The 26,300-nt window shown below is 36.7% G+C and overlaps 1 protein-coding gene across 1 annotated transcript in view; it reads left to right on the forward strand.

The window, feature by feature from the left end:
- FAF1 (Fas associated factor 1) overlaps positions 1–26,300 on the forward strand; it is a 373,466-nt gene that overhangs the window by 207,917 nt on the left and 139,249 nt on the right. The window contains exon 9 of the mRNA XM_055139161.1: positions 14,559–14,654. Coding sequence (XP_054995136.1) covers positions 14,559–14,654 — 96 coding nt within the window. The remainder of the gene's footprint in view (positions 1–14,558; positions 14,655–26,300) is intronic.

Consider the following 26,300-nt stretch of genomic DNA (forward strand, 5'->3'; position numbering starts at 1 on the left):
ATATTACTGGGATCAGAAGCATGCAAGGCTCAGTTGAGTCCAGTTTCTAAGCCTTTATCATCTTTAACAGAGAACCAGACCCCCCAGGTAGGACCTCTGTGCCTAAAATTCCTACCCCTTCCACACAGCATCCATATGAAATTCTGTTCTCCCCTAAAAACTATCTGACTAAAAGATTTTAATTTCTGAAATATTTGTCCCAAGAGTCAGTAGGTATGCTTGAATACCAAAAAATACTGAGTGTTTTACAGAAGATTTGAACTTGGGAAGTTTTGGAGGGTGGGCTGAAATTTGAGATATTTCATTTATATTTCCTCATACATTCCTATCAGATAGGTGGGAAAAGATGGTAAGAGTAATGATGAGTAAAAGCCTAAAGGGTAGGTAAGTGAAAGGTACATTTTGAATCAGTGAGCAAACAAAATCTACTCATAAAAAAATGTAAGGGGTATTGGGAGTAATAACTGGAAAGTTGTACAAGATTTAGTTTTGAAATTTTGTTCAGAATGAATGGAGTTGAAAATCATCTAATTTGTGTGTGTAAATGATCTAACTTGGTTTGGTAAGACATTATGATGTACAATCTTAAATTGTGTTTAAAATTATATTGCCTTATGAAAAAGGATATGCAACTACAAATTATTTGAAAGTTCGATAGTCAGTTATTTTGAAAGATAGTCAGTGTATTGAACCGACTAGCATTTTATAAGAGAGGTGAAGGGGAGAGAGAGAGAGAGAGATTTAAGGATAATAAAACAAAATTGACCAGTGTCATATAATGAATAAGACAGATTTAGAATTTTTAACCCAGATCCTATTTTTTTTAATCTATATACCACACTCTTTTAATGTATTAGCCCACTGGTATCATTATACCCATAGAAATATATTATAGACAGCGTTGATGGGACAAAGTAAAGGCCTATACAATCTTAAGACTCAAAGCAATACTTGTTTAAATGGTAGTGACTGTAAGAAGTAGTTGACAGACTGATTATAAATGTATTCCTAAGAGTTGTCAGAGGCTTAACTGATCTCCCAAACCACTGCAACAGATTGAAACATCCTTGTTCCCTGCTTCCAGTACCCTGTTTCCTATCTCTTGGTCCTGGTTAAATTCATCTCATAAGAATGGAATTAATGGAACACCTGTAGCAAGTTGTTTTTAGATACCACTTGCCACATTTCCTTAAAAATAAAAGTCATAAATAGAAGACTGGAGATACAGTACAGCGGATAGGACACTTGCCTTGCACATTATTGACCTGGGTTCTATCACTGGCACCCCATAAGAATTCTTGAGTCCATCAGGAGTGATCCCTGAAGGTAGAGCCCAGAGTAAGGCCTGAGCACCGCCACATGTACCCCTTCCTCTGGAAAAAAGTCATAAGCAGATAGTGAATGTTATAAATGGATAGTCAGACATAGAGCCAAAATATATCTAAATAAACATACCTTCCACAGTTCAGCACTTAGAAGAATGTAAAACAAGATTTTGAGAAGAGATAAGAACCCCCTCAAAGGGGATTGGATAGATAGTACTGTGGATAAGCTGCTTGGCTTGCAAGTGGCCAAACCTAGGTTTGGTCCCCAGCATCTTGTATGGTCCCCTGAACATGACAGGAGTAATTCTCGAGTGTAGAGCCAAGAGTAACCCCAGAGCATCGCCCAAAACCAAAAAATTTTAAAAAAGAAAGCCCTAATAAGTTTACTTTGTTCGCCTAAGAAGGAATTAGTTCACTAACTATCAATGTATTCTGGATAACTTTAGTGTAGAAAAGATTAAGTAATGTAGGACTAGAGAGATAGGGTGTATAGTATGTAGAGAGTATAACAGATAGGTGCTTGCTTGCCTTGCACACGACTGACCCAGGGTTTATCCACAGCACTTCATATGGTCCTGAGCCCCTCAATGAGTGATCCCTGAGCACAGAGCCAGGAGTAAGCCTGAGCACTGCCAGGTGTGGCCCCAAAACAAAACAAAGATCCAATAATGTATTTGTTTATCCTGTGTGTATTTTAGAGCACATGCTAATTAAGTTAAATGTAGTTAATATTTAAGAGCCTATAAAATGCATGCTAATAAACAATTAACTGATACCAATACTATCATTGAGGCTTAAATTCTTAAAGACAATTGGACATTGTGTCTGAAAACACTTATATGATAATCCTTCCTTTTGGCAGGGAGCCAAAGATAAAGTGTGTTGTTTTTAAAAAAAATTGAAAAAATTAACACTAGGCACTTTTTTAGTTGTCTTTTTAATACTGTCAACATAGATATCATTGCCATTTTTTTCAAGTGAGAAAAGGAGGTCTTAGAAACTATCATTAAATATACAAGTCAGGATCCAAACCTCTGACATAAGAATTTAAACATTGACCATAAGGTACATAGAGGAAAATGTAGGCACAGCCCTTCATGACATTGAAGCTAAAAGCATCTTTAAGGATGAAGCACCACTGACCAAACAAGTGGAAGCATACATAAACAAATGGGACTACATCAAACTAAGAAGCTTCTGCACTTCAAAAGAAACAGTGATCAAAATACAGAGAGCCCACAGAATGGGAAAGAATATTTACCTAATATCCATCTGATAAGGAACTAATATCCTGGAGATACAAGACACTAGTAGAATATATAAGAAAAAAACCCTCCAACCCCATCAAAAAAATGGAGAGAAGAAATGAACAGAAGCTTCCTCAAAAAAGAAATACAAATGGCCAAAAGGCACATAAAAAAAAATGCTCCACATCACTAGTAATCAAAACAACAATGAGATATCTCTCACCACAGAGTGGTACACATTCAAAAGAACAAAAGCAACCATTGCTTGTGTGGACGTGGGGGAAAAGGGATTCTCTTTCAGTGTTGGTGGGATTGCCAACTGGTCCAGCCTTTTTGGAAAACAATATGGACAGAGCTTCAAAAACTAGAAATTGAGCTTTCCTATGACCCTGCAATACCACCTCTGGGAATATAACCCGAGGGTGCAAAACAGTAGAAATGACATCTGTACTTATATGTTCATTGCAGCACTGTTCACAATAGCCAAAATCTGGAAACAACCCAACTGCCCTAGAACAGATGACTGGTTAAAGAAACTTTGGTACATCTACACAATGGAATACTATGCAGCTGTTAGGAGAGATGAATTCATGAAATTTGCTTATAAGTGGATAGACATGGAGAGTATCATGCTATGTGAAATGAGTCCGAAAGAGAGGGACAGCTATAGAAGGACTACACTCATTTGTTGAATATAAAATAATATAACACGAGACTGACACCCAAGGACAGTAGATATAAGGGTCAGGAAGATTGCTCCATAGTTGGAAGCTTGTCTCATGAGTGGGTAGGTAGAAGGCATCTGGAATAGAGAAGGGATAACTAAGAAAATGTTGGTTGGAGGAATCAGTCAGGATGGGAGTTGTGTGCCAAAAGTAGATAAAGGACCACACATGATAACCTCTCAGTATCTGCATTGCAAACCATAATGCCCAAAAGCAGAGAGACAGTATGAGAAATATTGTCTGCCATGGAGGCAGTGGGAGGGTGGGAAAGGTGGGGATATTGGTGGTGGGGAATGAGCAGTGGTGTAGGAATGGGTGTTTGATCATTGTGTGATTGTAACTCAAACATAAAAGCTTCTAACTGTCTCACGGTGAATCAATAAAATAAAAAAAAAAGTTTAAAAAAAGAATTTAAACATTGAATAAATATATGTTGAATAAATGATGAATTTAATATATAGTGAATGATTCAGGTAGGGACTAGTATGTGGTTAATATAATTTATTCAGTCATGAATAAATGAAGGCATAGGAAAGAAGGGATTACCTGTTTTATAGATGAGAAGCAATATATTCTTTTCCCTCTTCTGCCCTCCACTAGAGGGTGCTCACAAGCAATTAAATGACGAAGCTGATTCTGGAACTGAAAATCAAGTCAATTTTAATTTATACACACAAACAGCTAAAGAATTTACTTTAAAACAGGACTTGATTTAACTGAGTTTTTTTTGGTTTATATTTCCCTGCAGATAAAAACTCTCTTGATAGGATTTTTATTTGGTAAACTGGCCATTCTTTAAATAGGTGAGCAGTGTTTGAAAAAGCAGTTTGAAATTCTTTTCATATCTATGTGTGTGTCTCCTAAAAATGATTTTAGAAATGTGCGATAATTAAACCAAGTTAGTTATTATTAGTATTTTGCAACTAACTATAACATCTTTAAAGGGCATTGGTTATTATTACAAAAATTTAGGAGTTAAGAGAACACACTTGTGTTATCATTAAGCCGATGTATGGCTTTGGGTGAACCACTCTACCTCTCTACGTCTCAGTTTCTTCTATTAAATGGAGGATTAGGCTAGATCTTGTGAAATCAAAGTGCCTTTCATTTGGAATTTAGGGGGAGGGTTGAGGCTGCTGTTAGAAGAAACGTAGCTGTAGGCTGTTGATACATTTCTCTTAAAATTCTTGCTTAGGATGGAGTAGAAATGCTTGTTGGAAGCATTAGGTAGTGACACACAGGCTAAGTCTTGAATTTGGTCTCCTGGTTGATAGACCATCAATCGATGAATTCTAAGAACCCTTCCAACTCTTAATTCAGAATCTGAAATGAAACCCTTTATAGCAGCAGTTGTGAATAACTGAATAACTTCAATTCTCCTTGCTTACATGGTAACATTCACATAGCAATTAAACCTCTGAATTTGTTACTGTTGGTTTTTGTTTCACTAAACTTCCCTACTTGCCAAATGAATTGAGGATAGTAACACAGCAAGGCCAAGCAGAGAACACAGTTTTTGAGCTATTTACACTGAAGTTTTGTAGATAATTGATCTTGACCTGCACATCTCTTAAAATATTTTATTGGTTCCAGATTATTATTAGTCACTTCCTTTTTAACAGTGTGCTTTTTTTATGAGGTGACTAAACTGCTATTTAACCCTGCTACAAGAATGTGGCAGTGGGCTTGTCCAGACAAGTAGATGTGCACTTGGTAACTAACATTCTTAATAAGCTTGCTTCAACCTGCCACAAATTAAAGCTCTGTGACTTTTCTAGCACATAAGCAATTTAAAAAAAAATAAGCTTGGACTGTGAATAAATAAGCTATTTTGATTTTTGATTTGTATTCTGGCTGGTAATAAATGAAACTTCTACCTAATGATTCAGTTTGGCTTAAAGTTATCTTAATTTTTCTTGTGAATAGTGAGCATTTAAAACTTACAGGGTTGATACAGCAGTTGTCTATAGGGTTTCTTAGTCATTGAATACTTTGTGTTGGTTGGAAATGTGACATAGTTGAAAAATTGGAGGGCCTTCAGAATCAATTAAGATTTTTACCTTGTAGTTGACTGATAATTGATGAATTATTGTACTTTTCTCAAGCTGTTTTGTAATATATGCAATCATGATATACTTTCATTTGTAAGTTTTCCATATATGTAGACCTATATTAAGCACCTAGTGTAATTCTTGATGAATTGATATTCTCTAGGAACATAACTCAGCATATAACAGGGCACGACTAGTTGTTTGAATTATTTTTGAATTACCGTGAAATAAAATTGCTTTACTTAAAGTTTTGGCTTAGTACTCAATACCATTGTGACCTTGGGCAGGCTTCTTAATCTAAAGAAGGCTAAGTAACCTCCCCTTTAAAATGGGATGAATAGTATTGCCAATATGACAGGGTTATTTTGAGAATTAATTAGGATAAAGCATATAAAGTACCACATATAATGCCAGTACATACTAAACTCAATAGTAACTACTTTTTTAAAATTTCAAACTTAGAAACATGTCAAATTCACTTTAAAGGTTATTATAGGCCAGTTATAATCCAATTTAAGAATCACTTTGTAACATGTATGAATATATGAATAAATATCCCCTTTATATTATAGTAGCTCAAATTAATAATGCTGGTGGCTCAGTAGCATTTCCAAAGTGGATAGAATTAATTATATTCATGCCTTGTCAGGATGATGACAAGCTTAAAATGTCTTTTATTTTAAAAAAATTATTTTTCCTAAGAACTGGAGAGATAGTACAGCAGGTAGGACATTTTCCTTGAAAGCATTAGACCTTGGTTTGCTCCTTTGCACTTCTGCCATCTTCTCCAGGAGTGATCTCTGAGTACAGAGCCAGGAGTAACCTTCGAGCACAGCCAGGTGTGGCCAAAAACAAATCAACAAATTCTTCATTACTGTTCTTGTTAGAACATAGGGAACTTGGGCTGGAGTGATAGCACAGCGGGTAGGGTGTTTGCCTTGCACAAGGCTGACCCGGGTTCGATTCCCAGCATCCCATATGGTCCCCCAGCACCACCAGGAGTAATTCCTGAGTGCAGAGCCAGGAGTAACCCCTGTGTATCACTGGGTGTGACCCAAAAAGAAAAACAAAAGAACATAGGGAACTGTATTTTACAAACTTCTTACCTCTGGAGGTGCTTGGGAGACCATTTGTAGTGCTGGATATTTGAACCAAAGTCTGAGGTGCAATGCAAGTGTCTTTACTCCTGTACTATCTCTTTGATCCAGGAATTCATTTTTTAAAAGATAGACTGAGCAGAGCAATAGTTTTAAAATTGTTGATTGTATTACTAAACATATAATCACATACAGGTCAAGGATCCTGGATGTGACCTAAGTTTCAGTAATATAAAAGGTCACATCCAGGATCCTTGATTACAATTTTTTTTTTTTAATTTACTGAATCACTCTGTGATAGTTACAAGCTTTCATGTTTGGGTTATAACCACACAATGATCAAACACCCATCCCTCCACCAGTGCACATTCCCCACCACCAATATCCCCGGTATGCCCCTCCTTTCCCACCCTCCCCCTGCCTCCATGGCAGACAATATTCCCAATACTCTCTCTCTACTTTTTGGCATTATGGCTTGCAACACAGGATCAGAGAGGTCATTCATGTGATTTAAGTCTATACTTTATAAAAGAACCTTAAAGTTCTTCATGACTGCTTTATGGACTTTTTATTGCCTTGCCATTTCCTAAGTTTTCACTCTAGTACTTAGTCCTTTTCATTAACAGTGAGAAAGAAAGGTAGGTGTGAGTAAGCTGCAACTACATATTTGGGAGAGATCTAAAATTTGATTACAAAATAAAAATACTTTAAAGAACTAATTCATATTTTTAAAGAATGGGGAGAAGGGACTTAAACACCTGATGACTAAACTTAGAATAATGCTGTGCTTAGTGCCTTGTCAAAGATAGCTAGTGATCAGTTAAGATCCTTTATAGGAACTATCTTTTGCATATATTAATTTTTTATAAGGAAAGTAGTGATTTCTTAGTTATATAAAGTCGAACATTCACTGTATCACTGTCATCCTATTGATTATCGATTTGCTTAAGCAGGCACCAGTAGCGTCTCCATTCATCCTACCAAAATCAAACATTATCAAGAACAATTTGACAAAATGTGTTTTTTAGTTTTCTTGGTTGTTTTAAATGATAGCTAGTATTATTTATAAAAATAGTTTTATCTGTACATATTACATTGCTCAGCAATTCACAGACTATTGGTCTAATGATCCTTTAAAAAAATTATCTTCTTTTCCCCCTTTGCTTTTGTTGTTAATGTTGAAAGTAGGGAGGTATTTTAATTACCTTTTATTTATTTTTTATTTTTATAAAGCTGTTCACAATATTTGATTACATTTAATATTTGAACACCAACCACCACCATATAGTTTCCCACTGCCATATTTCCATCCCAAACCTCAAACCCTGCCACCAAAGCAGAACCAAAATTTATTTTGTATTGCTTGTTATGAATAATCCACTAAAAATGATCCTAAAAAAATTTGTTAGAGGAAAGTATGTGAGGATTGTTGAATTTCACCCAGGCGCCATTAAGCCTTTCTATAAGAGATTAGTAACATGTTGTTAAAGGTTTAGTCATGTGCTTATATCTATAGCTATGTAAATATATTTCCCCCTAACATTCGTTGCCTTCTACTTTAAACCCAATCAAATGTGGTATACTACTCTTGGTATATTGGTGGTGTAAAGTACGAAAAGTCTAGGAATAAATTGACTCATGGGTGAAGCTCCTCCGAGCGTGTGGAGCGCGGCCTTGAGTTCTGGAGGTTTTTGGCTGCTAGGGCTGGCTCCATTGGGGCGGGCCTCACCCGCCCTCCTCCAGGTTGCCCCGAATGAAACAGCCTGGCACTGGGTGCGGTGGCATGGCTATGGCATATCCTTTAATTATTCTTTTAAATATTTAAAAATATTCTTAAAGATTAGTTTTAATGTGGAAATTTAGAGCCATGTCCATATACTTGTACTCTTTTATATATGATCCACTGTCCTCTTTTGCACTTTCAGTTGATCTTTTATTGATATATACTTTTATGATATCGATAGTTCATGAGAATGAATGCAGAGAATATTAGTTCTCTGCCTATCCTTGCTTTTTCACTATCAATTTTAAAATAATGAAAAGTAAAGTGCTATTATTACCATAAAAATTATTTTGACCTTGTGGAACACCTGGTATGATGTCAGGAACCCTTGGTTTACAGGCCATTCTTTGAGAATCATTGGCATAGTTTTTGTTTATTAAAAAGTAATAGGGGCTGGAGTGATAGCATAGCGGGTAGGGCGTTTGCCTTGCACTCGGCCGACCCGGGTTCGAATCCCAGCATCCCATATGGTCCCCTGAGCACCGCCAGGAGTAATTCCTGAGTGCAGAGCCAGGAGTAACCCCTGTGCATCGCCAGGTGTGACCCAAAAACCAAAAAAAAAAAAAAAAAGTAATAAACTCCTATAAGAAGGAAAATAGCTTCAAATAGGCTTTAAGAGTTTTGACTAATTGATGGCAAATGTATTCTTTAAGCCTTTGTATGGCAAATGTACTCTTTAACCAATAGTCATCTGAAAGCTTATTACAATGGGTAATAAGAAAGAGGCTTGAGTTAGAACCACCATTAGGATAAATAATAAACAGTGAATACTGAAAGTGAATTTAAACTCTGTAAACCTGTTTAAGGACTGGAGTGATAGTACAGTGGGTAGGGTGTTTGCCTTGCACGTGGCCAACTCGGGTTCGATTCCTCCGACCCTCTCGGAGAGCCCAGCAAGCTACCGAGAGTATCCCGCCCGCACGGCAGAGCCTGGCAAGCAACCCATAGTGTATTCGATATGCCAAAAACAGTAACAAGTCTCACAAAGGAGATGTTACTGGTGCCCGCTCAAGCAAATCGATGAACAATGGGACGACAGTGTTACAGTGCTACACCTGTTTAAAAGTCTTTGCTTTTTTAAATTTTTTTAATTAATTTTTTAATTAATGAATCACAGTAAGGGTACAGATACAGATTTACATATTTTCGTGCTTGTGTTTCAGTTGTACACTGCTTGAGTACCCATCCCTCCACCAGTGCCCTTTCTCCACCGATGACTCCAGCCTCCCTTCCACCCTTCCGTCCCATTCCCCCCTTCCGTCCCATTCCCCCCCACCCCACCTCTGTGGCAAGGCATTTCCTTTTGTTCTCTCTCTCCTTTTGGGTGTTGTGGTTAGCAATGGAGGTATTGCGTGGCCATCGTGTTCAGTCTATAGTCTGTAAAAGTCTTTGCTTTTTTAAAAAATGATAAAGTAAGCTTCAAATTAAGAGAAAGTTTCTACAAAAAGATACATCTGATAAAGAACTGTTTTCCTAAATATACAAAGAACTCTTAGAACTCAACAAGATAACAGATAACCTGATTAAAAAATGGATCAAAGGCCTTAACAAACATCTCATCTAAGAAGATACATGAAAAGGTTTTAACTATCATATGTTTGCCAGGAATATTAAAACGATAATGAGGGGCTGGAGCAATAGCACAGGTGGGTCGGGCGTTTGCCTTGCACGCAGCCAACCTGGGTTCAATTCCTAGCATCCCATATGTTCCCCCGAGCACTGCCAGGAGTAATTCCTGAGCATTGCCGGGTGTGACCCAAAAAGCAAAAAAACAAAAAACAAAACCAAAAAACGATAATGAGATATATCTCTAAACACCTAGTAGAATGTCCAATATTCGAAGTATTGACAACATCTAATGAACAATAAAAGCTCATATTTGGTGTTGCTGGGAGTGCAAAATGGTGCAGCCACTTTGGAGAATTTGGTGGTTTCTTACAAAGCTAAGTATACCCATGTGTGTGCGTGCGTGTGTATAATTGTACCCTTACATAAATAGAGCCTAGCAGTTGCACTCCTTGGTGCTTTAAGGAAAAGTGTTGAAAATTTTGTCTGCAAAAAAACTGCACCCAAATGTTTATGGAAACTATACATAAATCCATTTCCTAGAAGCAACCAAGCTGTGTTTTAATAAGTGAATGGACAAATAGAGTGTGATACATTCAGACTCTGTTTGTCCAGATTGTAGTACAATGCATTGTTAGAATGAGATTTCAAATCATGAAAAGATGTAGACAAATTTCAAATGTATACTACTTATTGAAAGGTATTGGTTGAAAAGGCTGCCTTCTTTATGATTTTACAACTCTGTAGTATTTTGGAAGAGACAAGACTAAAGAAGTAGTAAAAAGATAGTTCTTTCAAGGGGTACAAGGGAGAGAGATAAATAGGTAGAGTGCAGAGGAGTTCTAGAGCAGTAAAACTCCATGATATTATAATGGTAGATAGATACCATCACATCTTTTGAGAATTATAGTCCTTGTGCTCATAATAAATTGAAACAGAACCTTGAAATATGTTTTGAAAATGAGTCACAGTATTGAATTAGGTTAAAGAAATCTTGGATTTGGAAGCTTGCCCTTAAGTACAGGTTAATTCAGAACTATAGTAAATATAATGCACTTAAGCTACATTTTACTTAGTTGCCCCTCTTTGGAGTGGGGCATGTCAGGAGGTACTCAGAGGCTACTCCTTGCTCAGTGCTTGGGGAATCATGTTGTGCCAGGATCAAACTTCAGCCTCTTGAACGCAAAGCATGCCTTCTTAGCCTATAAAGCCACCTTTCTGGCCCCTAAATCTTTACTTTAAAAATGAAATAACACTGGTGAAGAGATTGGTACTCAAATAGTGTACTCCTGAAACTCATCATGAATTATTTTTTAACTTTGTAATTCATGGGTTAATTCATGGTGTGATCCCCACACCACATGAGGTCCACGGAGTCCCCCAAGAGTGATCCTCTGAGTGCAGAGCTAGAAGTAAACCCTGAGTACTGCCAGGTATAGTCCCAAAACAAAATTAACCCTGTAAGTTATAAACCAAACAAATCTGCTGTCCTAATATTTTTCTTCAATCTCTTGCAAAATTAGTACCCTGTTGATAGTAGTATTGTCCCTTTACATTTATATAGCCATTTGATTTCACATGCATTTGTCATTGGATTTTCATACTAATACCTTAACAGTGATAGGACAAATTATATGATCTTATCTTATAAATTAATGACATTGTATTCTGCCATATTCTAAGAAAATTGAAGCACAGAAATTCTTTCACTTTACTGTTTTTGGTTGCTGTCCTTTTGGAGCTATATCCAGCTGTACCCAGGGCTTATTCCTGGTTCTTTGCCCAGGCATCACTCCTGGCAATGCCTGGGGGACCTGATATCCATACAGTGTTTGGGATTGAACCAGAGTCAGCCGCTTACAAGGCAAGTGCCTTATCTACTCATACTCTATCTTCAGCTGCTCACCTTTTTCATTTTTTTTTTTTCTGTATTTGATCCACACCTGGCTGAGTCAGCACTCCCAATTGTCTCTGCTCATGGTTCACTCCTGGTGGTGCTTAGGGCACTATATGTGCGCCCATGGTCAATCCACATGCACGGCAAGCACTTTATCTTCTGTACTATCTCTCTGCCCCCTTATTGTACTTTCCTATTTTTTTAATTACTGATTTGTCATTGAAGTTTAGATAATAAGACCCAGCAAATGTTTGCTTTAGCTCTAACCTCTTAAAGTCACTCTCTGAGTAATTATTGTTCTTTATGGTCCCTCAGCCCTACATGACACTGCCTGATGAAGTTATTACTCTATCTCTAATTACTGTTGGGTGCAAATAACTCAGAACATGCTGATTTTTTAAGTGCCTTGGTGTACTGTGATCAGTAGAATCTTACATGGAATGATACATAGGCCCAACTTGACCAACTTAGAAGGAGCCAGCCCTTTTGCATTACCATATCCTTTTTTAGTAAATATTCTTCTAGCACATCTTAAAATATGTGGACTTTTAGCACATTATTGATTACATGAAAGGTAATCCTCATGCAAGTTAATCACTAATTTTTTTCCCCTGGGTCCTGAAAATAATGGTCACAGAATAACAACCCTTCTTCCTAATTCATTTTAGTTTCAAAGTCACTTTTTCCTCACTTTCAAAAGTCTGCAGAGTTAAAGGCTGAGATTTATCACCTCAGTTAACAAATGAAAAACTCTAGTTTCAAATATAGGAATGACTTTACCGGGATCAGGAGGTTAGGCAGTCTTTGAAAAGAACTTTTTCTTGTTATTGGTTCAGATTGCTTTCCTTTATACTACTCTGTTACTGACATTTACCATCACTACTATTTCATTACCATAACATTTCAGATTGGGGGGGAGGAGGTTCTTTTAGTGCAAATCAAAAATATTGTGAAAATTGGGCCAAGGTAATAATAGTTCAGCAAGTAAGGCACTTGCCTTCTGCACATTTGACCTGGGCTTGATTTCAGCATCTCATATGCTCCCCTAAGCCTTGCCAGCAGAGAGCCAGGAATAAGTTCTGGAAAAAGGGACCCAAAAGCCAAAAAAAAAAAAAAAGGAGAGAAAATAACATAGAATGTTGCCTTGTTGTTCTATTCAATTTGTTTGTTTTTATTTGTATTGAAATTAAGTAAATTAACTTCCTTGTCATAATTACTGGTTTTGTTTTGTTTAGTTTATTAATCAAATCATCTGCTACCTATAAAACATAATGCTAAATCATCTAGATTCAAAAACAAAATTCTCTAAACAGACTAAAGGGAAACAGCCTTCAATCCATATAATATTTTATCAGCATATTCTATATGAGAATACACATGTCACATGAATACTTGGTTATTTGTGTGACATTTACATTGTTCATTCAAATATTTATCTGTAGGTAATTAGTTTGATTATAGCACATGTTTGAGTTGTAACCCTGACTAACCCACTAAAGTATCTTTTTCTGGTTCTTATGAACTTACAGGTTTTCTCTTATCAATTTAATTTACATCTGCCATAAAGCTATTAATGCATGTTTTCAGTGTGCTGATGGAGAGCTTGTTTTATTTCTAACAAAGAAGCTAAATTAAAATACAAATGTTTTACTTAGTAAAATCCAAAGAAAAACACCTTCTTTTGGCTAGTCAATATTTTTTGCTTGTATCTAGGCCAAAGTAGCCTGTACTTATATTTGCGAAAATGTACTTTAAATCTCAAGTAGTTGTTTGATATCTTCTCACTATTAACTTAAATAGAAGTAAATATTATTTAATTTGACTAAACTTGGCAGATTTGGGCATAGTCTTTTAGATCATATGGTATCTGCTGTACTAAAAATTCGACACCAGGTTTTTGGTTTTTAATGCTTTCAGGCATTCTTCTTGGTACCCTCCTCCTAGAAATACAGGGTATTGGGAATTAGGAAAGTGAGGCATTACCCTACTAATCAGAAAAGTATCAATATATGCCTGTTTTTGGAGAGGTCAAATGTATATGATTAGCTTTTTTTTTTTTTTCTTTTTGGGTCACACCTGGCAATGCAAAGGGTTACTCCTGGCTTTGCACTCAGGAATTACCCCTGGTCATGCTCAGGGGACCATATGGGATGCTGGGATTCGAACCCGGGTCGGCCGCGTGCAAGGCAAATGCCCTACCCGCTGTGCTATCTCTCCAGCCCCGATTAGCTTTATTTTAAGCTTATTTGTATTTCCAAGACCCTCAAGTCTTGTCTAAGACTTAGACAGTATTGTCTTGCCTTAGCTATTCATCATTATCATCCCGTTGATCGTCAAATTTTGTGAGCGGGCTCAATAACGTCTCCATTCGTCCTAGCCCTGAGATTTTAGAAGCCTCTCTTTACTCATCTTTTCCAATGGTGCCACATTGGAGGCTCTTTCAGGGTCAGGGAAATGAGACCCATCATTGTTACTTAATAGTCTTAGCTATTACGAGTTCATATATGGAAAATTTTTATTTCATTATGTTATAATCTATTACCTGGTGTATTAGAATTAGTTTTCTAGGGGCTGGAGTGATAGCATAGCGGGTAGGGCGTTTGCCTTGCACACGGCCAACCCGGGTTCAAATCCCAGCATCCCATATGGTCCCCTGAGCACAGCCAGGAGTGGTTCCTGAGTGCAGAGCCAGGAGTGGCCCCTGTGCATTGCCAGGTGTGACCCAAAAAGAAAAAAAAAAAAGAATTAGTTTTCTAATCTAACTTCATTTCTGCTCTAACTTCAAAAATAATAGAATAGAACCAAAATGTAAAATTGTGAAATGTAGCTTTATTTTGTTTACAAGTGATGTTTTTCACTTTTTGCAGATGTGTCTTGCTGAATCAGGGCTCTCTTATCCCTGCCATCGACTTACAGTGGGAAGAAGATCTTCACCTGCACAGACCCGGGAACAGTCTGAAGAGGTAAGCCTATTTGCCAGCTTTTCATTGAACAGGAGGCCTATACTCCACCCACCTGCCCACTTCCTATTCTTTTTTTCATCTGCCACAGCAATGAATAGATAAAGTTAATGTAGCGTGAATAGAGTCTCAGTAAATTCTTAAAAGGAGAAACTTTCTATGCAAGATCATTGCTAATGTGCGCCTTCTTGATCTGTAAGTTTCATGTTTCAGTTAGACAGCATTTTGGTGAATTGGTTTAAATGATTTTTACTTGGAATTGTCAGGCTAACAAAGGGATTTTCTTTGCTGCTGACTCTGTAGTTGAGTACATTTATTAGGGTTGATCCTGACAGTCCTTTCAATTCCTTGAGTTGGATCCGGTCTATGAGCCAAGTATTGATAAAAGGTAACAAAGATGAATAAATTTTGATACAAGAGTGATCATAGTCAAGGATAATAGATTAGTAAATTAATAATACTGGCATATTGTAATAACTACTGTAATGACATTGCACACAGGTTACTGTAAAAATAAATAGGAAGAGAAATAAGAGTGAATCTATTTGTAGATGTGATATGCTTATATGTGTCTTTATGCTTGCAGGTATTATTTTTTTCCATAGCTTTAAAAAAAAAAACTTACATGTTTTAGGGGAGTAGGAAAGAACCTGGCTGTTGAAATTTATGTCTATAACATGTATTCCTTAGGGCTGGGGGGTTTGTGTGGCTTTAGTGGTAATGTAAAACATGCCTCCTGGCCCCTGTACTGTCAGATGTGTATGTAGGGGGACTATTTTGTGAGTATACCTTCTAAGGACTGGGAATGGTCATCACAATTATTTAAAAAGTATATATAACTAGAAGTCTTAACTAAATAACAGAAAACTTCATTTACACCAGTATATTTTATTTCTAGTGCATGGTTCAAATATTCAAAAGTTTGGCTTATATTCTATATAATATAGATGTACTTTTCCAACTTAAATTACTTTGCATATTGGAAAGTCATTATGTTAACTGCCATAAGACCGCTTCAGCCATCCTCAAAAAAAAAGACATGTCTGTTCATATCACTTAAATATATGAAATAAAACATATGAAAGTAAAACTCTAATTTACAATCATCTGTAAAGATAATTTCCTACTCTAGTGTTTTATGAATTTTCCAGAAATCCACAAAGACAAGATTTTTCCTTGCTACTTCTGCTGTATTGTTTTCTTTGGCCTCTGAAAATGTTAATTTCCTTTAAAGAGCTTCATTTTTTTTTCTTCTCATACTTTTATTTCCTCAGTAATACTCATGAAAGGAAAAAATGTTATTTCATGCTTGGTCAGGAATAATTTGTTGAGATATTTATTTCTAGTGCTTGGATATATTTTCAGTGACTAACATTGGTTCTCTTCAAATATTTTATGGATAAATTTTCTGGCATTAGAAGATGGCCAGCTAGTGCCTGAGACGTAGTACTTAGATTAAGGCCTTGCATGTGGTTGATCTTGGTTTGATCACCATCCCTGCATATGGTCACCAGGGATCATTCCTGAGTATAGAGCCAGGAATAGCTGCTGAGTACTGCCAGGATTGGGCCAAACTGCACCCCCCCACCCCTGCTCCCCATCCAATAAAAATAATAAGTAAAACATCACCAGCGAATTCGACCTAAAATTTTAATTAATCTCTGAAAAAGACACCTTCCTTCACTTACTCTCACCATGATTTGTGTTATTTGTGCAGTCCTTCTGCAGGAAAATGTACAATCAGGATTAGTTTTATGAGGCTACACGTTCTTCAGATTAGAGAAGAAGATAGAGCAGGCTTTGCCAAATTAAAGAATGTCTAAAAATCTAATAATCTGGGATGAGTCTATTTTTCTTTCCTAGCTATCATCTCCTCCAAGGGACTATGAAAAATGGAAAAGAATCTATACCTTTGTTTTTGTGTTACTGTAGTATTAGAAAATCGGGAAACATTTCTTTAATTCGATTTCCTTTTTTACCCATCTGTCTTTTATTTGTTAGGCATTTAATATCTTCTAGATATGAACCATCAGGATCACAATCTATGAATTGCTGCAAAATCTTACTCCAACTATCCCTTCAAAATACTTTATCTCCAGTGGCAGTAGGCAACCAGTTTTATTGTTGAGTATCTGTTTGTCATTTTCTTCCTTATCTTCCTTATTTTAAACTGAAATCTGTGTCCTTGTAGGTTCTGTCTAGTGGAACTGGCTTTTTTTTTTTCTGGTTTTAATTGAACATATTAAATTTCTAGTTAGTAAGGGAGATATTTTACAACAGTAGTAAACCCAGTTTTTTAATTTTATAAATAATAGTCATGTATTTTCTAGAAAGTTTGTTTCTGACATTCTCTTTCTGGCCCTGTATGTACATTTATGTACGTTTTTGTTGTGATAATTCAGTATTTCTCTTTTTTCTCATCTTGCCTTTGCAGTTAAACCCTCATCTAGTGATCTTCCCCTATCTCATGTAAATAGTTAGGTGCCTATCCTGTCTTTCTTCTTTCAGGTACTTGGGTAGGATGTTGGACCCTGAGTGCTTAGGACTTCTACCTGACCAGAAGAGGAGGAGGATTGCCCCAAGAATAACAAACAAACATGCCCCCAACTAATTTCACACATGATGTCAAAATCATTAAGAAAGCATCCACTAAATAGTCACTATGTGAATATAAACTAATTTCATGATGTATGCTTAATAAGAAAATTATCAAATATCATACAGAAATCAAATCTATGAGGATAGGCTGACCTTGTCTAAATGTCTGTAGGCAAAAGCCTTGTCTTTCTTTGCCTCCTCTGTAGCCCTAACACCTGGCATAGTACATTGCACATGCCAGCCACAGAATAAATATTTATTAATGACTGTTTTTAAAAAGAAGAAAGGCAAGCAGAGTTGAGAACCAAATTTATTTATAAAGAGTGAGTCAGAACCAGCCAAATGAAGAAATAGATGTGATAGTACAGTCAGAGGAAATAGCATGCTTTGATGTATAGAGAGATGATGCAGTTTGATACTCATGCAAAATAATGGGAAACTGAAAAAGATGAGGAGAAAGCAAATAGGTCTGTGTGTCAAGTGGGTATCTTAAAGTCTTGGAGACATACAGGTCCTTCAAGTGATTAAGTAAACAGCTTCCTCCCCCCGCCAAAAAAAAATACAAATCCTAAAGAAGAGCACCTTACTGTCCATAGCCTAGATGTAGGAAGGACTGGAGATTAGAAATCAGATGTGAATCTATTGTACTAGTATTGCAAACGATAGTGAGAAAGCATAAATGGGTATTTTAAATAGGAAGTAAAAACAGTAGGGAAATCAGTAAGACCGGTGACTTGTAGAAAATATTTTTGGAAAAATGAGAGGGAGGATATAAGAATGATACATAGGGTTTTAGTTTGAATAATAGAGAAGATTCATTAAGTAAACTCTGACTTCGTACTACTGTATACCCAGTAGTGGTCTAAGTGCTAAAAATATGGCTGTGAACAAAGCAGATTTTGTAGAAGGGATTTGTACTTGACCAGACTGCATGCAAGTAATTCCCAAAACTCTGTATTTCAGGGTTTTTGTTTGTTCTTTAGTTTATAAATTTTCACTTTTCCAGTCTTAAAAAACAAACCAAAACACTTAACTCTACTGCCTCCTCCTTCTACCACTCATTTCACATATTTATAGTAATACTAACATTTATGATTTTGTTATACTGTTAACTGTACCTCACTACAAACATAGTATCCATGACCCTCCACCAATGTCCTGTTACTTCCAATCCATTAAATCATTCCTTTCCATTCATTCCACCCCTTGCCTGATATTCTCAGTTTTTTAAACTAGTGCCATGGGTTATGTTATCATTTGATACTATCATTTGATACTATACTATGCTATACTATACTATACTATACTATAGTATCCTTGCTTTGTTTCTATGTGTATTACAAATTAGTTAATCACTTTGCATTTGTTCTCCCTGTGACTTACTTTGTATTCTTATTTTTATTCTCTCCAGTTTATTAAACCCAATTTGCAGAAACTGTCATGATGTTTTTAATGGCTAAATAGTATTCTGTTGTATTTATACACCAAAGCTTCTTGATCCATTCATCTGTCATTGGACATTTGGGCCATTTCCCTTCTCTGGCTGTTGTGTTAAGTACTGCAAAAAATACAGGTCTGCATATTTTTTTTAAATTAGAATTTGTGGTAGTGGGGGGTAGATGCTAAGAAATGGAATTGCTGGAATATGTAGGAGCTCTTTTTCCTATTTTTAAGAAATCTTCATATTTTTCCATTGAGGCTGAACCAGACAACATTTCCACCAACAGAGAATGAGAATGAGGCTTCCTTTTACATAGCATCCGTACCAATGCTGATAGGTTCTTCTTTTTATTGTATGCCATTCTTACTGGTTCAAGGTGATATATCATTGTTTTTAATTTTCATTTTCCTAATAGTAAGTGATGATGTCCATTTTCTTTCTTATTCTTGCTAATTTTCTTCATATTTTTTCATATGCCTATATGCCTCAGTTGCTTATAAATTGGAGGGGGTGGCCAATTTGGGCCATTCCAGGCATATCAGGGATTACTGCATCCTAGCTCTGTGCTTGGAGATCATTCCTGGCAGTGTTGAGGTGCCAGGGATTGAGCTAGGGTACATACAAGGCAAGCACCTTAACTCCTATAGTCTACCTTCCTCCAGTCTGTTTATTTTTGTTTTTGTTATGTTTGCCAATGGACTCCAATCATTGAAAACACCTCTGAGGGCACACGAGAGATAGTACAGTGACCTGTGTTCAATTCCAGCACCACATATGGTCCCCCAAGCATTGCCATGAGTGATCCCTGAGCACAGAGCCTGGAGTAAGTCCTGAGCAAAGCCAAAAAAAGAAAAAAAAAAAGAAAGAAAAGCACCTTTGAGGTCCTTATCCTCTAGAATTATGCCAGTTTTCCTTAGTACACTTTATGGATTCTGCTCTTATTTTGTATTTCGTTTTCTTTTTCCTTCTTGTGAGAGAGAGAGAGAGAAAGAGAGAGAGAGAGAGAGAGAGAGAGAGAGAGAGAGAGAGAGAGAGAGAGAGAGAGAGAGAGAAAACAATGATTTAAGCATTTTGCCCTCTTGGAAACTCCACTTGAATGCCCACTACAGATTTGTTCTCACAAAACTGAACTTCCTACGCATTCCCCAAAACTCGTCTCCGTGCTTTTAGTAATGCATATCATCAACACAAGCCAACATCTATTCATTTCAGTCACCGTGAAACCTGTTGCTCTTTGGACCCATCTAAACTAATTTGATAGAGATTTTTAGGACCCTTTTTTCTATTAAAATTATTTTTTAAAGTAACTTATTTTTTTTTCTTTCTACTTTTTGGGTCACACCCAGCAATGCATATGGGGTTACTCCTGGCTCTGCACTCAGGGATTACTCCTGGCAGTACTCGGGGGACCATATGGGATGCTGGGATTCGAACCTGGGTTGGCCGTGTGTAAGGCAAACGCCCTACACGCTGTGCTATCGCTCCAGCCCCTAAAGTAACTATTTTAGCACCAGTTGTTTCACTCTTAATTTGCTGCTTGAGAAATTCCTGCTTTAACTTCATCTTTCCTCTCCCCTCCCTTCCTACACCCCCAGCCCCATACACACACTTAAGCTTCATAGAATCACTTGTACTGTGTAACTCTTTTTATTAATTTAATTTACTACCACTTGACTTCTTCATGCTATGCGACTAAAATGGGATTTAAAGAATTGAGGCTGGGGCCGGAGCAATAGCACATCGGGCAGGGTGTTTGCCTTGCATGCAGCCGACCCGAGTTCGATCCCCAGCATCCCATATGGTCCCCCAAGCACCACCAGGAGTAATTCCTGAGTGCAGAGCCAGGAATAACTCCTGAGCATCGCTGGGTGTTACCCAAAAAAGCAAAAAAAAAAAAAAAAAAAGAATTGAAGCAGTTGATAGTTCTTGTCAGATGCTGTATCTTTCACAGTCATTGTTATCTATCAATACTTTAGTCATATTCTTTCTTTGAGAAAAAAAGACTCTTACCCAAAATGATATAGAGAATATGTAGGCAAATAGTCTTTGTGTGTGTATGGCAGGGGGTTGGGGTGTCCTTTTTTGGACCACATCGGTAGACCTCAGAGCTCACTCCTTGTGTGCTCTGAGATCACTGCTGACTATGCTCAGGTGATAGTGCTAGGGATACCAGGGTCAGCTGTGTGCAAGGCAAGCACTTACTCCTTGCACTATCTCTCCAGCCCCAATACTCCCAATACTGGATCTTTTGATTGTAAATTTAACTGTTTGTTTTTCATTCATTTATTCATTTATTTTTGGAAGCATGTGGAGGCATAATACCATATCTGTCTCTTCCTCAATTTTCATTTTACAGAAACTCTTGTAATTATTTGCTTCACTAAAGTTGCTTTTATGAGTCTGTCTCTCAGCTCATTTTCTTCTTCTTTTTTTTTTTTTTTTTTTTGACTCTGCACTCAGAAATGACTACTAATGATGCTCAGGGGACCAAATGAGGTGCTGGGGATTGATCACCCAGAGGGCCATGCCCAAAGCAAGCACCCTACCTGCTGTACCTTCATTCCATCCTCTCTCAGTTCATCTTCTAATCTTTGATCCCTTATCTTTTGCTATACATAACTATTATGAAATATGTCTTGTGAACACTTATTACATATGAACATGTAAGTGAACAGTTCAGTTTTTTAACAGAAAACTTTTTCGCCAACTTTTAACATTTGTTAACATTTGTTAAGTGTTTTTTAAATCTCATTTTTTAAATAAACTGTAACTTCTCTTATTATTTATATGCTGATAAGTTCTAAATAGAAATATTTTCCAGACCTCTTTCCTAAGCTCCACTGAGTTTAACTTAGCTGCTATTATATATTTTTACCTCTCTTATATTTATGGATGTTTTAGAATTTACTCAAATTTATCCTGTCTGAAAGCTGGCCTTCATACCCCTCATTAGATTTGACCTCCTTTATCCACTCAGTCATGCAAAGTAGAAATCTTGGGGTCATATTTGCCGCTTTTTTTTTCTTGAATTCTCAATCTAACTGATAAACAGTAACTATTAGTTCTGTTGAAGTAAGTCTGTCCTTTTCATTCATTTTCTAAGCCATCAGAGTAATTCCCTTGAACAGGACTCTGCTTAAAATTACTTGACATTTCTTTCTTGTTCTCAGAATAAAGTCTGACTGCATGCCAATTTAAGGACTGCCATATCTAGTTTTGCACAAGATCTTTTTGCTTACTTTTAGCCCATATTTCTTTCTAAGACATGGAGCTGATGATTTAGTTTGTGTCTCTGGATTCTTTGTTGAAATATTTTCTCTTTCTAGAAAGTCTTCTACCACACTACATATACGACACATACTGCACACTTGATATTTTTTTAAAGGTATGAGTTAAATACTACACTTAAATGAAGTTTATAGCACTGTTCACTAGCCTTAGAGTAACTAATCATTCCTTTAATCAGTAGCATCCGCTTATATCTTTATTATTTCTTTATTATTTCTCTTATGGTCTGGAGCTATAATACTGAGGGTAGGGCATTGGCCTTGCACGCGGCCAACCTAGGTTCTATTTCTCTGTCCCTCTCAGAGAGCCTGGCCAGCTACCCGTGACGTATTCGATATGCCGAAAATAGTAACAAGTCTCACAATGGAGACGTTACTGGTGCCTACTCGATTTCTCTTATAGATGTGTAGCTGAATATAGAATTATTCAGTCTTTCTATAGAATTTCTTTTAAAGCTGGAAACATCATTTATCTCTATCTTAAGCTCTCAACCTCATGCTTTGATATAATCAGTTAGTTAAAGGAATATCTGTTGCTGTTTTAAGTTTGCCTTAATGCTAAGTATGAATTCTAAATGTTTGCCTCACACAGTTTATTTCTAAGTTTTCTCTTCCAGGAAATTTGCTCAGATTTCTCCCACTTTTAATATGTTAGGTGCTTTTCTCAGAATTCACCTGTCATCACTTTTGTCATTTGGTATCAGAATTAATTATTGCTATAGCATATATATATATACATATAGCATATATACATATATATGCTATAGCAATAATATACATATTATTGCTATAGCATATATATGTATATATACATACTCCTTGAGAGAGCCTAAACTAAATATTTCAGTGAAGTCCAGACATTGTGACACTTAGTAGGTGGTTGTAAATGTTCAATAATGAGAAGAATAAATTAATGCAATAAACAGCCAAAATAGATTTACTTTTTTATCCCTGGTTTTAAAATTCTGAATAAATAGCATCTCTGGATTCAAAGAATTTAAGGGCAGCATGAGTGAACCAAGAAATGATCTATTCTCATCAGCAAACATTAATGAAAAAAAGATTGTTTATCTCATTTTTAGAAAAAGCTTTTGCTAACCTGTTAGATGACTGATAAGAAAATGTGAAGAGATTGGGAGTTCCTTATACATAATTAAGTAGCTCATCCTTGCAGATACTTCAATAATTCATATTTGAAATATACTTTTTTTGAATAAAATCTGATTTTTAGATACCTCCCTTTGAAGATGTTGCCATAGGATTTCACTTTCTGGGTTCTTAAGAGATTTGCTATTTTTATGCTTTGTGAAGACAGGATTGATAATGGGTTACGTAGGCACATGGAGACAATTAAAATCATGATCCTGCTATGAGGTAAAATCCAATTGTTTTGGAAAGAGGCTTTTGTTTGATTGAAAACTGGATTAGGAGAAAGAGGACTCCTGTGTATGTGGGTGGGTGTTGAATAAAATAAAACAAAGGGGTGAAAAAAAGATAGGTAGTGCAGTTCTCTTATTCTTCCTTGTGTCCTTCCACCTTCCTTCTTAACTATGCTTCTTACAGAGAATACTGAGTTCTAGGCAGGACTAACTGAAGGCTGGGATAATAAATTAACTAATAGGCTGAGATGAGAAGGTTTATAGAGCTGGACTTTAGTGTTTTTGTTTGTTTTGTTTTATTTTGTTTTTTCACTTACCTGTGAACATGACTAAAGCTCCAAAAGGAACATAGGATGTACTTTTTAAAAAAATCTGTCCCTTTATCTGTTTGCAACTGAGTCTCAAAGTCTAAGGGAACTTAGCATGATACTTTTCATGTCTATCCACTTATAAGCAAATTTCATGATTTCATCTCTCCTAACAGCTGCATAGTATTCCACTCTGTAGATGTACCAAAGTCTCTTTAACCAGTCATCTGTTCTAGGGCACTTGGGTTGTTTCCAGATTTTGGCTATTGTGAACAGTGCTGCAATAAATACATAGGTACAGATGTCATTTCTACTGTGCTTTTTTGCATCCTCGGGATGTATTCCCAGAGGTGGTATTGCGGGGTCATATGGAAGCTCAATTTCTAGTTTTTAAAGGACTATCCATATTGTTTTCCAGACAGGCTGGACCAGTTGGCAATCCCACCAACAGTGAAAGAGCGTCCTTTTTTCCCCACATCTACCCCAGCACTGGTTGCTTTTGTTTTTTTGAATGTGTGCCAGTCTCTGTGGCGTGAGATGATATCTCATTGTTGTTTTGATTTGCATCTCCCTGATGACTAGTGAAGTGAAGCATTTTTTTCATGTGCCTTTTGGCCATTTATATTTCTTTTTTGAGGAAACTTCTGTCCATTTCTCCTCCCCATTTTTTGATGGGGTTGGAGATTTTTTTTTCTTATACAGTTCTACTAGTGTCTTGTATATCCTGGATATTAATCCCTTATAGGATGGGTATTGGATAAATATTCTTTCCTGTTCTGTGGGCTCTTTCGTATTTTGGTCACTTTCTTTTGAAGTACAGAAGCTTCTTAGTTTGATGTAGTCCCATTTATGTATGCTTCCACTTGCATGGTCAGTGCTGTTTCATCCTTAAAGGTGCTTGAGTCAGAAAGAGAGACAGACATAGAAGGACTGCACTCATTTGTGGAGTATAGAATAACATCACATAAGGCTGACACCCAAGGACAGTAGACACAAGGGCCAGAAGGATTGCCCCATAGCTGGAAGCCTGCTTCATGAGCAGAAGTGAGAAGGCAAATGGAATAGAGAAGGGATCACTAAGAAAATGATGGCTGGAGGAATTAGTCGGAATGGGAGAGGTGTGCCAAAAGTAGATAATGGAATAAACATGATGACCTCTCAGTGTCTGTGTTGCAAACCATAATTCCCAAAAGTAGAGAGAGAGTATGGGGAATATTATCTGCCATGGAGGCAGGGGGAGGGTGGGAACGGGGAGGTATACCGGGGATATTGTTGGTGGGGAATGTGCACTGGTGGAAGGATGGGTGCACACAATTGACTATTGTGTGATTGTAACCCAAATATAAAAGCTTATAACTATCTCACAGTGATTCAATAAAATAAAAAAAAGTCTAAGGGAACTTCTTATCTCTGACTATTTACCTCCTGAAACACAAAGAATTGAAGCACAGTTATGGCTTCATACACAGTCATAGTCCATAAATGTGTTTCATAGAGGAGACTCCTTCATTGCACAGAAATAAAAAGGAATTTAAAATATTTTTATCTGTTTTTTGCTGCTGACATCAGGAGGAGAGCTTGTCTGTATAGAATAAAATACTGAAGTAGGATTAGTATCTCAAGCAGAACCAAGTCTTTTTTGAGAAATAGTGGTAAAGTCAGGATGGCGGATAGACCATGTAAGGCAAGGACAGTTCATTTTTATTCATCCAATAAGCATATCTTTATTACCTTCTATATCCAAACCTTTGGAAAGGATAACTTAAAGATAAGAGGGGATATGTTAGAATTCTGGGCATTAATGCTTTATTATGCCCAAGGAAGAAATGCTAAGAATACTGTCAAATGAAATAGATTATCACTGTCTTCATTTGAAATTGTTAAATTCGTTAAACAGTAGTTTTTAAAAAACCATATCATCGTGTCCTGAGAACCTTCAGAGTCCCCCCAACAATTAAAGGAATATGGAAAAGAAGGGGCCATGCACAAGAATATTTGGTTCCTGGTTGTCCTCCCCCTGCACCTACCAGAGTGGAAGCAGATAATTCTGTGAAAAGAAATTAGAAAAACATTGATTAGAGATATTTAAATCCCTTTTATCTTTAAAATCTAAGATCTAACATCTGACTGAATTATAACTTGCCCTTCTGACCAAGGGTTTTTGTTGTTGTTGTTGTTGTCTCGTTGTTGTTTTGGGTCACACCCAGTGATGTTCATGGGGTTAATCCTGGCTCTGCACTCAGGAATTACTCCTGGTGATGCCTGGGGGACCATATGGGATGCCAGGGATTGAATCCAGGTCAGCTGCGTGCAAGGCAAACACCCTACCAGTGGTGCTATTGCTCTAGCCCCCCAAGTTCTTTTTATTCTGTTTCTCTTAATGTTTTTCTAGCAAATATTTTAAACTGTGCTCACCTGCACAGCAAGCTATCTGTGGCGTATTCAATATGCCAAAAACAGTAACGACAAGTCTCACAATGGAGACGTTAATGGTGCCCACTTAAGCAAATCAAGATGAACAACGGGACGGCAGTGCTACAGACAGTGCTTCTGTATAAACCTAAGGGTCAAATTGTTGACCCATTTTTAAAACTAAAGCTCACAGACCATATTTTAAAGGATATAAATTTTATTTA

This window comes from Sorex araneus, chromosome 5 (assembly GCF_027595985.1).
Source record: "Sorex araneus isolate mSorAra2 chromosome 5, mSorAra2.pri, whole genome shotgun sequence".
Taxonomy (NCBI): domain Eukaryota; kingdom Metazoa; phylum Chordata; class Mammalia; order Eulipotyphla; family Soricidae; genus Sorex; species Sorex araneus.